At 42.3% G+C, this 15,926-nt stretch overlaps 1 protein-coding gene across 2 annotated transcripts in view; it reads left to right on the top strand.

The window, feature by feature from the left end:
* LOC106605146 (mannosyl-oligosaccharide 1,2-alpha-mannosidase IA) overlaps nt 1–15,926 on the top strand; it is a 204,909-nt gene that overhangs the window by 93,299 nt on the left and 95,684 nt on the right. For both annotated transcript variants that reach the window (XM_014200495.2, XM_014200497.2), the window contains exon 2: nt 2,920–3,016. In XM_014200495.2, coding sequence (XP_014055970.1) covers nt 2,920–3,016 — 97 coding nt within the window. The remainder of the gene's footprint in view (nt 1–2,919; nt 3,017–15,926) is intronic.

The following is a 15,926-nucleotide window of genomic DNA, read 5'->3' as shown; positions in this document are numbered from 1 at the left end:
TCATCTCACGCCGCCCTACTAATCACAACATTGTCAGGGGATATAATTATACAGGCCTGTGTCCTCCTCCTCCCCACTGGTGTGGAGCAATCAATAATTATCTCTACGCGTGTTGTATCTGCAGTTTGTGTGGAGCATCACATCCAGCTGGCTGCTAGAGCCGCTGAGGAAACAGTGGGGAGTAGGAGTTAGGGAAGAGGCTTTGCCTGACGGCTGTACATTCGAGTAAGCAAGCAGAAAGCTCTCTAATCTTGCTGCGTTACATAGAAATATATTTACTACGAGGATTCAGCACCCAACTACTTTTGAGAAATTATCTGAGTGAGCATGTTATCTATTATTCTATGTATTTGACCATTTCTGTGTAGATTACTATGCCACTGGACATGAATATTAAAATTGATATTTTATCAGAAAACACAGCTTCTGGCAAGTTTGCATTATTCCCGGGATATTTCATGCTTTCGTTTCTCATTCTGTACAGATTGCATTCTGCAATCTCTACACACTCAGTTATTTTGTGCTTTAACTGCAGAGCTTCCCCAGTCCAGATAAAGTGAACACAAGAGTTCAAATGTTCACAAAACCCCGGCATTTATGTCAGTGATTTTTTTTCCCATTATACTTTCTATCCCTGGGGAGTGGAGCAAGACTAGAGTTTTATAAAAAAAAAAGTGTATTTCAACTGAAACCTGAATCCTTTGCTCTGAGGAAAATGATTTTGTCTGATATTGTAAACTATGCTTGTCTTTCTGGCCCTGGCTGGAGTTATTGCCATGCAAACAAATTTGCACCATCAATATCCTTGATGCTAATCCCCAAATCATGTCTCAAGCTAGTTATTTACTTTCACTGGATGCGGTCCTGCATAAATTATTGGTGTTAATATTGGCATATCTTTAGGCGAGAAAGCTTCTTTTGAAACGATGCCCACTCAAATTGGCTGGGACGACTATTCTGCAAAGGCTCAACAATGACAGTGAGTGTGCACCTGTGGTAACTGTTGCATCCCTTGTGTGTGTGTGTGTGGATGGGTGAGCAAGCGTGTGTGTTTGTGAAAGTGTGTGTAAACCCGCATTAGGCCACAAAGCAGGATGTTGTTGTTTCTGCCTGTTTCTACCGTACACTCTGCTCTCGTGGTCACTGAAAACCCGACCTTCACTGATGTAAGCCGAGCTGAGCTGCCGTAACCCACCAGCCCAGGTAGCACCAGCTCGGCTCTCAACCTTTCTTGAACCTTGACCCCTTTTTTTCATCAGTTGCTAGAGCTTTCAGATCTAAAGAATATGTCTTCCCTGTCTGTTACGGAGGCTTCGGCTGTTATATGTGAGAGCACTCTCTCATAGACTAATGTGCACGCAGTTCGAGAGAAATAAGCTTTTTGTGCACATGAAACATTTCTGAGATCTTTTATTTCAGCTCATGAAACATGGGACCAACGCTTTACATGTTGCGGTTATATTTTTGTTCAGTATATTAAGTTGCGTTATTGGGCTAAGATGGATGCTGCTCGCCTGCTCTCAATTAACCTCTGTAGACCACCACAGGCTCATGCAGTATTAATGATAGAAATCACATCATATTACTACTGTGCCTCTGAACAAAAACTATTCCTGGTGTGTCAGTCAACCAAATCAAATTCTGACATGCTGGGGTGGTGTGGTGGTTAGCTAATTTCCCCAGTGGGAGATTTACAGGAAGTAGGAATTATGCTTTTGTTTCAATATTTACATGTATATCAGTGGGCTTAAGTGTTCCTTTTTGTGTTTTTTAGATTGATTCATATTCAGAAGATCATTTGCTGTTAATATTCTTATCCTCGTTGATAGTACAATATATTTCACTGCAGACAAAAAGCTACGACAGACTTCCAGGTGATTGGATTGGAGGTCTGCATCCTAGTTGCCAGAAAGTCCAGTGAAGTTACAAGCTCAGCCACAACCACACAGAGCACAAACTTGCATAGCCTTTACTCAACATCAAAACAAAATGTACGTATTAACAAATACATTCTCTATGTTCATCGCCTCCTAGAGAAGCGAGAACAAACAAGAACGTTGCCTGAAACACTGCCTCGGCTGCTGTCAGTGTCTGACTAGTCATGAATTTATGCATTCCTTTGATGAACGTCAACTAACTTCCCCTTCAGATTCTACCGAAGCTAATTAGAAATGTGTCGCTCGAGGCAGCGATGGATCGATCAAGCATGGGCTCTTCCAGCCATAATGATTAAATTGGGGCTCCGGAGTGGCGCAGCGGTCTAAGGCACTGCATCTCAGTGAAAGAGGCGTCACTACAGTCCCTGGTTCGAATCCAGGCTGAATCACATCCGGCTGTATCACATCCGGCTGTGATTGGGAGTCCCATAGGGCAGCGCACAATTGGCCCGGCTTCGTCCGGGCTAGGCCGTCATTGTAAATAAGAATTTGTTTTTAACTGACTTGCCTAGTTAAATAAATAAATAAACATTTTTGGGGGGTTCTGTAGATACCATTCTAACCTAAACCCCTTCATTTTACCCTACCTAAAATGCAGAAAACTTGGTTACTTTTGTTGTTGGCATAACACAATTAAATCACTTTGACCATGTCAGTCAGTGGGAAAAAAACAAATTATTTTTTATTTCAATTGAGGAGATCTTGGAAGGTTTTTGGAATGAGAATGGCGATGCACCTTGTTTTTAATTTGATTTAACCGGGGTACTTGGGTGTATTGTCAATGGCATAGTTTAGCTGTGTGGTTTATGTGTGATAATTGCATGCCTGTGTTAAATCCACAGCAAATCAATAATCCATAATTGACATTGCTGCAGGCCACCATTCCAGTTTAATTAAGGCTGTTGTTGTAAATCAGGTGGTTTGCCATCAGTTTAGTGACTGACCTGTGTTCTTAACCTCGTCACCTGTTTTTGTGTTTCAGATGATGAAGTTTGCCTGGGACAACTACAAGAGCTTTGCCTGGGGCAAGAACGAGCTACGGCCCCTGACCAGGAATGGCCATATTGGGAACATGTTTGGTGAGTGGTGTTTTGTGGCCCCAGGCTAAAAGGCCCCATATGCCCTCACAGGTTACTGGGGAGCAGCTTGTGAAGGTCTTACAGTCTTTAACAAAAACAGTCAAATGGTCTGCAGTCATGGACACACAATTGTCTGTGGGTCTTAGTCAACCTCTAGGTCAAAGAGTTTTCATTCATGCTAATCGCTCATAGAAGAGAATGCTCTCATTGTGAAAGGTATTTTTCGCTCGTCGACATTTTAGAGACATGCAGGTTGCGGATCCCCTGGCCACCATTATTTAATCATCTTTGTTGTGTTGCATATGGTTGCACTGTAGGTGGAAAAGGCCCGCCATAGGCTTCCTGACTAGCAGTGAATGTTATGTGCATTTCCCACTTGTCGGTGTGTCTGAACCCACCTGTCAGAATGGTTCTTTCCGGGTCCATCAGACTGTGATCTGTCCCAGCAGCCTTTATACCGCCTTGTCATTGTGTGGGCATTAATCGGACATGGTACCAGAAGGTTCCTCAGGTCCCTAATGACACACAGACACACACACACACACGTCTGATATCCTGTGATAACGCTCTTAATAGAAGTCTGCCTGTCTGACGCGCCTGAGTTCCTCCACATCCCGTCTACTTGGATTGTGGAGTATTGAGGCCATTATGTGAGACGATGCTAACCTTTCCCTCCGAGGTTTGATGGCATCTCTTCTTTCTCTCTCATCATGTAGTAGTAATACGATAATGTGTCTTCCAAATAGAAAATGCATGTAAATGTGACTGTACTGTAGTATTCATGTAAATGTCATGCATTATGCAAATAGAGTGATAACTCAGCCTTCTCTCTTCCCCATGTGTTGGAATTAAGACCTACAAAAAGGGACCTTATTCAACCTTTGAATGATATCTGGTTGCTATTTCATAGCCCTACAGATGTAGGATTTTAATTTGACCAGCCTGCAGGACATTTAAAACTTGTGGTGCATTTGAGGTTTTAAAAGGCTTCTAAAGTCAGTCATTTCCATCTTGAAAGTTCAAACTTGATTTTCCCTTACGAAAAATGTATCAACCCCTGCTAAAATGTCAATTCATCTCAATCCACATAATAATTCACATTTCCTTTTGCTGCAGGATTATTTTCCTCCAGTAGCAAAATGACTCAAATTAAGATTTCACATCTGTAAGTAACCATCTTTGTATGGCTTATCATTATGATCATTCTGGTAAAGAACCTTTACGGTAGCTGCCTGAAAGGTCCTTTAAAGAAATATCTGTACATTCTATTTTAAAGCAGCTTTGTAGACCTAACACATGGGAAGATCTTACATCTTCTAAATACTATTGACATTTTTGCGCAACCTAATTACACAGTACCACTTAAGATGCCATTATGCACTGAAATGTGGAAATAACACAGACAGCAGCTATTAGAGGTTAGAGGTCACCAAATTCCTACTGGTGTTTATCATTTAATTGCTTCCTTTATCTGAGTAACGTAATTAGCCTCTGTGAAATAAATATCCCCTATACGGATCAGCCAGATATACGCAGAGAAGATAGCTTATCGAAATCAGTAATCAGTAAATTTGTCTCTCAAAATTGTCTCTTATTCTTTCAAGTCTCTGGGGAAAGAGATCGGCTTACTACTTCAACCCAATATCGCTAATCCCACTAAACAAATGAACTTCCATTCCGTTGGAAATCTGACATGGTTCTCTCTCTCCACGCCCCGTTTACTAATACTGACGAACATGCGGGAAGGGAAGAGAGGCGAGAGGTTGTGCTGTGGGTGACTGTCACACTGTGCTGGAGGAGTGCTACGTTGGAGGAAGCCAGGTGTGAAATTGGATGCTGTGTTCTTTAATTTAATCCCATGACTAAACAGAGATGGGGTGAGGATTGGATCGTCAGTTAGCCTACTTGTCACGAGCATGTTATAAATATGCTGAAAGTCACTGGAACATCCCTCCTGCTCGCTCTCACTCCAGACTCAAAGCCCCTGAACGAGAGGTAGAACACATATCCTGCTTGCCTCTCTTCTCTCTCCATCCTCGTTCTCCGCATCCTCCTGTTTCTTCTCTGTTTCCATTCTCTCTTTAGGAGTCACGGTTTAAGACATCGTGCATTTCCCTCTTTGCCCATGAGAAGGTTGTAGTACTGCTGGACAACTAAAGGGAGAGAATACTGAGGAATTTACTCAAAAATATGAAGCGCAAGTTCATTCTCACATTTTTCACAAAGTTGTGGGCGAGTAATGGCACAGCAGAACTCTAGAGTAAGTGCTGAAGGCTCTTGTGTTTATGTGTGGGAGTGCACTTCACGTGGGAGTTTACAGTACATTGATTTGTTCTGACCAACTACATCTCATTTACAACTTTTTAAAAGCATTTCATCATTATAATTCCTTGTTAACATTTTTTTCCAAGACCCACACATATTTGCTGTAACTTTCAGAATAATAAGTAGGTAACACTTTACACAAAGTGGCCTATGACAGGAACCAGGCAAGAACAAGTGATTTTATAATTATTATACACTTATTATACACAATTTTATGTTGTTCTAAGGCTCAGTTTGAAATATAGGGAAGGATAAGTGGCAGCACAATCTCTAACTCCTAGTTGTATCATAGGTTGCTCTAATGTAAAAAAAAAAAAAAAGTCAAGTTGAATCGAATGTCATATATCACATTGTTGAATGCTGAAGCAGTTGTCGTAGTTGTACGAGCTTAAATCACTGTTTACTTAGACCTGCTGATTAATCCTCGAGAGTCTATTGACTCTTCTGGGAAGGCTTGCCACTAGATGTTGGAACATTGCTGCAGCCACAAGAGAAATTAGTGATGTAGGGCACTGGTGATGGGCGATTAGACCTGGCTCGCAGTCAGCGTTCCAATTCATTACCAAAGGTGTTCGATGGGGTTGATGTCAGGGCTCTGTGCAGGCCAGTCAAGTTCTTCCACACCAATCTCGACAAATCCATTTCTGTATGGATCTACCTTTGTGCACAGGGGCATTGTCATGCTGAAACAGGAAATGGCCTTCCCCAAACTGTTGCCACAAAGTTGGAAGCACAGAATCATCTAGAATGTTATTGTATGCTGTAGCGTTAAGATTTCCCTTCACTGGAACTAAGGGACCTAGCCCGACCATGAAAAACAGCCCCAGACCATTATTCCTTCTCCACCAAGCTATACAGTTGGCACTATGCATTAGGGCAGGTGGCATTCTCCTGGCATCCGCCAAACTCAGATTAGTCTGTCGGGCTGCCAGATGGTGAAGCATGATTCATCACTCCAGAGAACACGTTTCCACTGCTTCAGAGTCCAATGGCGGCGAGCTTTACACCACTCCAGCCGATGCTTGGCATTGTGCATGGTGATCTTAGGCTTGTGCGGCTGCTCGGCCATGGAAACCCATTTCATGAAGCTCCCGACAAAATATTTTATACTCCTGTCAGCAATGGGTGTGGCTGGTAATAGACAAATCCACTCATTTGAAGGGCTCTCCACAGTCTTTTGCATGTATAGTGTATCTGTTTTTTTTTTGCATAGGCTGCAACTCAATCCACTGCATGAAAGTGGAAGAGCTACAGCTCTATTTGTCAGACCCGGAGATGTTCTGAAAATCGGTCTTCTCACGAAAATGTCTGTAGCGGCCGAACGGTTTGGCCTACAAACTAATATGATCACTCTATGGAAAGATGAGACTCTCACAAACACAATGGTGTTATCTGTTTTACAAGTGTCACGGGACTCGCCTGAAGGTAACCCATACACATTACTGGAAGTATGAAGGTAGTTTTGTGGCAACAAAAATAAGTGGTTGTGTAGAAAATGTACAAAAAAAATATTTCCTGAGCTTTCTTATATGTCCTAGATATAGGACAGACACTTCAAAACCTTATTTCGTATGATACTTTTCTGCCATTTATGAATGTTATTCAATGTGTTTATTTATAAAAATTATACCTAAAGGGGTCCTAAAATTCAAAATCAAATAGCTAAATTATCCATGGCATTATCATCTTAAAACATTTTCTTATGTTAGCTTAGTACAACCCGCCCCCGAGATCGACAGCCTAGATCGACAGCCTAGATCGACAGCCTAGATCGACAGCCTACCATCTTTATTGGCTATTACGTTTCATTTGGTCTCTGAGCCTCAGATGGTTCTTGGTTAGTTTTGTTATATTTGACAGACATCTATTTACTCAGCTTTCTATTTACACAGACAAGGCTAATTGGACAACAAGTCTTCTGAATGTGTCATGGCCGGATGCTTAGAGAAATGAAATGAGTGCTGTTGATATGCCAAGTGCGATCGAGGAATGATGTTGACATACTGAATCATGACACATTGAAACTGGATCTGTTATGGAATTGAAATCCCTGTGATAGTATGGAAGGTTGGTTTAATCTTTAATGTGGTATGAGAAATGTTGTTCTTCATGTAATGCCTTTGACTGGTAAAGGAGAGACATAATGCGTCACACTGGCAGATTAGCTTGTGTGTGTGTGTGTGTGTGTGTGAGTGTGTGTGAGTGTGTGTGTTTTTGGTTTTACTGTCCTTGGGGACCAGAAGTCCTCACAAGGATAGTAAAACAAGGAAAATTCAGACGTGTGTGCATTTCACTGGTCCCCACAAGGAAAAAGGCTATTTTAGGCTTAGGGGTTAGGCTTAGGGGTTAGGGTTAGGGGTTAGGGTTAGGCTTAGGCTTAGGGGTTAGGGTTAGGCTTAGGGGTTAGGGTTAGGCTTAGGGTTTAGGCTTAGGGGTTAGGGTTAGGCTTAGGGGTTAGGGTTACAAATAAGTTAACCCTTTCGTGCAGTCGAATGACCAAAGTGCCCTCTAGTGGCCTAATTGGTGGAATGTTTATCATAATTTCATAATTAATTAAAAAAAGAATGTATGCCGAAAATCCGTTGTTTCTATGTCAAACGGTTTTGTTATATTTCAGTCCTCTGTGACGTATATAAAGTGTAATATCGGGACGCAAACTTGAAATTGAATACATTTAAACTCTACCATACCACTGACATGGTACAGGCCCATAACCATGTGTGTGAGGGGTATACTTTTGTTTCAAAGTAAATTTGTTTGACCACCGTGAAACACTCTGTGTGACCCTGATTTAGCCCACTGCAGTAAAAGGTTATTAAGGGTTAGGGGATTGGGAAAATAGGCTTGTGAATGGGAATCAATTGTTTGTTCCTCACAAGGATAGTTAAACAAACCTGTGTGTAATGTATTCATCGCAGCCACAATCACCCACCTATGTAGTTTGGCGTCACATTCTAATAAAACAGTTGAAGTTGGAAATTTACATACACTTAGGTTGGAGTCATTAAAACTTGTTTTTCAACCACTCCACAAATTCCTTGTTAACCTCTATGGGCTAGGTGGGACGCTTGCTACTCAACAGCCAGTGTAATCCCGTGGCGCGTTATTCAAATTCCTCAAAAATGCAAAAACTTCAATTTTTCAAACATATGACTATTTTACACCATTTTAAAGACAAGACTCTCGTTAATCTAACCACACTGTCCGATTTCAAAAAGGCTTTACAACGAAAGCAAAACATTAGATTATGTCAGCAGAGTACCCAGCCAGAAATAATCAGACACCCATTTTTCAAGCTAGCATATAATGTCACATAAACCCAAACCACAGCTAAATGTAGCACTAACCTTTGATGATCTTCATCAGATGACAACCCTAGGACATTATGTTATACAATACATGCATGTTTTGTTCAATCAAGTTCATATTTATATCAAAAACCAGCTTTTTACATTGGCATGTGACTAGCATGTGACTAGCATTCCCACCGAACACTGCCGGTGAATTTACTAAATTACTCACGATAAACGTTCACAAAAAGCATAACAATTATTTTAAGAATTATAGATACAGAACTCCTCTATGCACTCGATATGTCCGATTTTAAAATAGCTTTTCGGTGAAAGCACATTTTGCAATATTCTCAGTAGATAGCCCGGCATCACAGGGCTAGCTATTTAGACACCCAGCATGTTTAGCACTCACCAAAGTCAGATTTACTATAAGAAAAATGTTATTACCTTTGCTGTCTTCATCAGAATGCACTCCCAGGACTTCTACTTCAATAACAAATGTTGGTTTGGTTCAAAATAATCCATAGTTATATTCAAACAGCGGCGTTTTGTTCGTGCGTTCAAGACACTATCCGAAAGGGTAAATAAGGGTGACGAGCATGGCGCAATTCGTGACAAAGAAATTCTAAATATTCCATTACCGTACTTCGAAGCATGTCAACCGCTGTTTAAAATCCATTTTTATGCCATTTTTCTCGTAAAAAAGCGATAATATTCCGACCGGGAATCTGCATTTAGGTAAACAGACGAAAGAAAATAAAGTATTCGGTCGACTCGGGCACGCGCCTAAGCCCATAGTACTCTGATCGGCCACTTGCCAAACGCGATAAAGTGTTTCAGTCAGAGCCTGCCTCGATATCGTTCAGCTTTTTCCCGGGCTCTGAGAGCCTATGGGAGCCGTAGGAAGTGTCACGTTATAGCAAAGATCCTCAGTCTTCAATAAAAAGAGCCAAGATGAAACACAACTTTTCAGACAGGCCACTTCCTGCATGGAATCTTCTCAGGTTTTGGCCTGCCATATGAGTTCTGTTATACTCACAGACACCATTCAAACAGTTTTAGAAACTTTAGGGTGTTTTCTATCCAAAGCCAATAATTATATGCATATTCTAGTTACTGGGCAGGAGTAGTAACCAGATTAAATCGGGTACGTTTTTTATCCGGCCGTGTCAATACTGCCCCCTAGCCCTAACAGGTTAACAAACTATAGTTTTGGCAAGTTGGTTAGGACATCTACTTTGTGCATGACACAAATAATTTTCCAACAATTGTTTACAGACAGATTATTTCACGTATAATTCACTGTATCACAATTAAAGTGGGTCAGAAGTTTACGTACACTAAGTTGACTGTACCTTTAAACAGCTTGGAAAATTCCAGAAAATTATGTCATGGCTTTAGAAGCTTCTGATAGGCTAATTGACATCATTTGAGTCAATTGGAGGTGTACCTGTGGATGTATTTCAAGGCATACCTTCAACCTCACTGCCTCTTCGCTTGACATCATGGGAAAATCAAAAGAAATCAGCCAAGACCTCAGAAAAAACATTGTAGACCTCCACAAGTCTGGTTCATCCTTGGGAGCAATTTCCAAACGCCTGAAGGTACCACGTTCATCTGTACAAACAATAGTACGCAAGTATAAACACCATGGGACCATGCAGCCGTCATACCGCTCAGGAAGGCGACGTATTCTGTCTCCTAGAGATGAACGTACTTTGGTGCGACAAGTGCAAATCAATCCCAGAACAACAGCAAAGGACCTTGTGAAGATGCTGGAGGAAACAGGTACAAAAGTATCTATATCCACAGTAAAACGAGTCCTATATCGACATAACCTGAAAGGCCGCCCAGCAAGGAGGAGCCACTGCTCCAAAACCGCCATAAAAAAGCCAGACTACGGTTTGCAACGGCACATGAGGACAAACAAAGATCATACTTTTTGGAGAAATGTCCTCTGGTCTGATAAAACAAAAATAGAACTGTTTTGCCATGATGACCATCATTATGTTTGGAGGAAAAAGGGGGAGGCTTGCAAGCCGAAGAACACCATCCCAACCGTGAAGCAAGGGGGTGGCAGCATCATGTTGTGGGGGTGCTTTGCTGCAGGAGGGACTGGTGCACTTCACAAAATAGATGGCATCATGAGGGAGGAAAATTACGTGGATATATTGAAGCAACATCTCAAGACATCAGTCAGGAAGTTAAAGCTTGGTCGCAAATTCTTTAGGAACAGTGGGTTAACTGCCTTGTTCAGGGGCAGAACGACAGATTTTTACCTTGTCAGCTCGGGGATTCGATCTGGCAACCTTTCGGTTACTAGTTCAAGGCCGTCATTGAAAATAAGAATTTGTTCTTTACTGACTTGCCTAGTCAAATAAAGGTAAAATAATACTTTTTTAAATAAAGACAGCCTATAGGGAGAAGGTCAGAGAACTGGCAGTGTGGTGCCAGCACAACAACCTTTCCCTCAATGTGAGCAAGACAAAGGAGCTGATCGTGGACTACAGGAAAAGTCGGGCCGAACAGGCCCCCATTAACGTCAACGGGGCTGTAGTGGAGCAGGTCAAGAGTTTTAAGCTCCTTGGTGTCCACATCACCAACGATCTGTCATGGTCCAAACACACCAAGACAGTCGTGAAGAGGGCACGACAAAACCTTTTCCCCCTCAGGAGACTTTGGCATGGGTCCCCAAATCCTCAAAAAGTTCTGCAGCTGCACCATCGAGAGCATCCTGACCGGTTGCATCACCGCCTAGTATGGCAACTGCTCGGCACCGTAAGGCGCTACAGAGGGTAGTGCGTACAGCCCAGTACATCACTGGGCCCAAGCTTCCTGCAATCCAGGACCTATATAATAGGCTGTGTCAGAGGAAAGCCCATAACATTTTCAGAGACTCCAGTCACCCAAATCATAGACTGATTTCTCTGCACGGCAAGCGGTACCGGAGCGCCAAATCTAGGACCAAAAGGCTCTTAACAGCTTCTACTCCCAAGCCATAAGACTGCTGAACAATTAATCAAATGGTCACCAGACTATTATGTTGACCCCCCCACCCCCTATTTGATTTGTACACTGCTGCTACTCGCTGTTTATTATCTATGAATAGTCACTTCACCCCTACCTACATGTACAAATTACCTCTAATCTGTACCCCCACACACTGACTCGGTACCGGTGCCCCCTGTATATAGCCTCGTTATTGTTATGTTATTGTGTTACTTTTTATTATTTTTCTTTCGTTTATTTGGTAAATATTTTCTTAACTCTTCTTGAACTGCACTGTTGGTAAAGGGCTTGTAAGTAAGCATTTCACGGTAAGGTCTACACTTGTTGTTCTCTCTTTCTCTCTCTCTCTCTTTCTCTCTTTCTCTCTCTCTCTCTCAATTAAATTCAATTCAAGGGGCTTTATTGGCATGTGAAACCCATGTTAACATTGCCAAAGCAAGTGAAGTAGATAATAAACAACAAACAAAAGTGAAATAAACAATAAAAATGAACAGTAAACATTACACTCACAGAAGTTCCAAAGGAATAAAGACATTTCAAGTGTCATATTATGTATATATACAGTGTTGTAGCGATGTGCAAATGTTTAAAGTACAAAAGAGAAATAAATAAACATAAATATGGGTTTTATTTACACTTCTTCACTGGTTGCCCTTTTCTTGTGGCAACAGGTCACAAATATTGCTGCTGTGATTGCACACTGTGGTATTTCACCCAGTAGATATGTGAGTTGATCAAAATTGGGTTTGTTTTCGAATTCTTTGTGGATCTGTGTAATCTGAGGGAAATATGTGTCTTTCTCTCTCTCTCTCAATTTCAATTCCCTTTCTCTCCCTCTTTATTTCTTTCTCTCTCTCTCTCTCTCGTGCGTGCGCGCACACACACACACACACACACACGCACACACACACACACTGTGCAGTGATTATCTTAGGTCAGCTTGAATTGCTCATTTAACTGGACAGGTAGTTAAGGCTTCCCTGGCTGGCAGACAGAAGATTTCTGTAGTCTGAATCGGTGCTTGAGCAGGAGAGTCGGCAAGGACATGTGCAGCAACTGTCACTGCCTTCTGAGAGAAGAAGCAGATCGCCTGGAGTAAAGGATGATGAGAAGGCTTCAGGAGTGTCATAACATCCAAGGCTTGCAGCTAGGAAAATACTTGTATATGTATAGATATGGAGAGAAACTTTCTGAGTAGGGAGGGTAACATAAAGTCATGCAGGGACACTTGTTAATATTTAGAGAATTGCCAGAGAAAACACTTAAGCCCGTTGAATAATTTTGAGAGTTTGGCTCGGGAGCTCTCGCTGGTGCCCTAGTTTTATGAGTGTTTAAACTAAAAATAATCTTGTGACATTCTTCTTCAAGCGTGCATATTATCTGTGAGGCTGATTCGAAGCAAGCATCAAACAGCAGGTGTTCCCTGTCTTTGAACAGAGCTAGAGTACGATGTAAAAGGAAGAACAGGAGGTGAAAGTGATGTACTGGAACGACTCTCAATCCCACAGATTAGCACCGGAAGAAACATAGCAAAGAGCAGTGCAAACAAACACTAGCAAAGGGGACCCTGGGTTTGGGAAACCCTGGGTCAGGCAGTATTATTATTTACCTTGTAGTTTATTGAATACAGTTAAAAAGAAGAAAAACAGATCCATATTTTGGGGGGAATCATCAAAGATTACCGTTGTGCTGGAGTCTTTCTTATTTTTAATAGTATACTTTTAGCTTCATGTACCTAGTATCACGTTAAGGTGTATGAGTTTACTCTTTAACGTTTATTGAACACAGCCTTTAGCATTCACTTGATTTCACCCAGGCAGTGATTCCCTGATTTTTTTAAAGACGGAAGTATAGCCTACTCTTGTGGTTGTCGTCGCCGTTCTCCCTCGCTCCCCAAGACTCCTAATACCGTATCATTCAGTGTCCAAATCACTCAAACCAAATTTTAGAGGACAAGTTGATTGTTCATTTTGTTCAACCTCTAGGTCAAACAAGCAAGGCTACAAACCCTCCCAATAAAAAAAGAAAGGTATCAATTCAGTACCACTCCATTGTGAATAACAATCCAGGCTTGGGCTCTTTGACTCCAGGGCTATTTCCTTGCCTTTGTACTTGGCTGGGAAGCAGCCGCTAAAGAGGAGAGGATATATTTCATGTCAACCCCGTCTGCCCATTATGTGTCCTTGGAAACCTTGGCCTTCTTTCACCTCTCGCCCCCCCTCATCATCACCGAAGAGAGAAGAATAAATGGAAGAAAGAAAACATGGGCTGACTTTCAAACACCCTTCGAGATCTCCGGCTGCTGTAAGGAATAGGATTAGGCGGGAAGCTCCAGGAACGGTCGGCTGAAAGCTCTCTGTAAACTGCTCATAAACAGACCGTTGCTTCAGGCCAACACTGCCACATAAACCCACGAGTAAATCCTTCCTTTGTGTCTCTGCTTACTGAGACAAAAAAACGGTGTTGGAAATGCTAACCAAGATTATGTCCCAATTTTCTAGATTGTCACACATAGACCTACTGTGTACAGTAACTTGTCAATGTCTTGATGAGTTTTGATGATTTTTTTGTTTTCTGCACCATGACTCTCATTTTTCGTTGAAAAGGTAAGGCTTCTTTTTTAGCCTCTGCCTATTTTGCCAGCTTCCGACCCTGAGCTTTATTATGTGGATTGATCAGAAAATGATGCAAGTCATTCCTGTATCTCATTAAATGGTGACGGTATCACTTCCTCTTCATGCTCACTAATGCGAGGCGAACCATCCCCAAGCCTTAATAGGGGCTTAAAGGGATGTTCATCCACTGTGAGCGATGTCATTACTGCGGCTTTAGAGTATGTGGATCACTAACTTAAGCACACACTGTATCATACAGAGCAAAACCCAACGCAGCCAGATGCTGAGGAGAACATAGTGGTCATAATAGTACAGGAGAAAAGAACATGACATTAGCAGTCACAGCATCTCTTTTCCCTGTGGAGCACAATATTGTCCTCCAATAGTTGTTCCATCCTTAAACAATGCATCTCTTATGGCTAGTAATTGGATTGTCTACAAGCAGTGTTTTGGCAGTTCTCCCTCTCCCCAACACAAAGAGACAGAACGCCCCACTCTCTCCTCGCTCCCCTTTGCAATTTCCTCTTGCCCTTTATCTTATCGCTGTGTCCTTTCGCAAAATATATTTTTATTTCCCTCGTTTCATCCCCCCTCGGTAGTCTCTACACCTCTGCCGCCCCTCCTCCTCTTTTCTTATTTTCTCTCCTCCCATGAGATGCAATTAAAAAACACCAGCCTTCCCAGAATGCGACACGGGACTACCCCTCGGCCCCTATGTGGACCCCAGGAAGAGTAACTGATGCTTTTGCAGCGGCTAATGGGGATCCTAATAAATACCAAATACCCCTTGACCTTTTGCGCACAGCACACCCAGGTACCATTTAAACCAGAGGCATTTATTGAAAAAACCCACAAGCACTTCAATCGTCGTAAAAGCAGCATGGAGCACGGAGAAGGCCATGTGGAAGCTCAATGGAAGCCGATCGATGCACCCAGGTGATGAAGTTGAGGGTATTTATTATTTAAGAGTCCTCTTCCCTCCTCTTCCACAGAGGTGGGATCAGAGTGGAAACCTTTTAGAGATCAGTTGGGGGTCCGTGGATCCCCTCGATCCCTTCCCTCTGATGGATAAGAATTTCTGCTAGCCAGGGTGAATTATTATGATGTGAGTAGGAGAGAAAACTATGAGACATACAGAGGCCTAAGATTCTGAAGGCATCTTTAGAGAGTGCCAGTCTGTATAGATACCGTCACTGTGAATAAAACCATACAGGAGACACACACTGGCACCATGGTTCCGAGTGTCAAGTCGACCTTGGAGCCCCATCATTGTCCTCCCTTTTCTGTTATCCGGAGAATTCTTTTCTTAAAGGCGTTGAACTGGGAAGCACCCTAACGTTATTGCCATTCTATCCACCGCCATCCCAACTGTACAGAGAGCACACAGGTTCTTTCCCACTCTCCAATTATGTCCCAGTGTGCATCTGGTCTCAGGGGTAGTGTGCATTCGGTAAAGGTGCCGGTAGGGAGGGGTAAATAATAATAAATACCTTTTTGACAGGGTTAAATGAATGGCTAGGCAAATGACGCCTCTACTCTGACTGTCAAATAATAGATACAAGCAGAGTGAAGGGTCAACCCCACCCGTTCACACCCGCTTACTTCCCCCTCATCCCACAGGCACTGTTATGGGTGACATACAGCGTGGAAGATATCATCTACTCTATA

This window comes from Salmo salar, chromosome ssa05, assembly GCF_905237065.1.
Source record: "Salmo salar chromosome ssa05, Ssal_v3.1, whole genome shotgun sequence".
Classification (NCBI taxonomy): Eukaryota; Metazoa; Chordata; class Actinopteri; order Salmoniformes; family Salmonidae; genus Salmo; species Salmo salar.
Note: the sequence above shows the minus strand (reverse complement) of the source record. Positions and strands in the feature narration are given on the sequence as shown.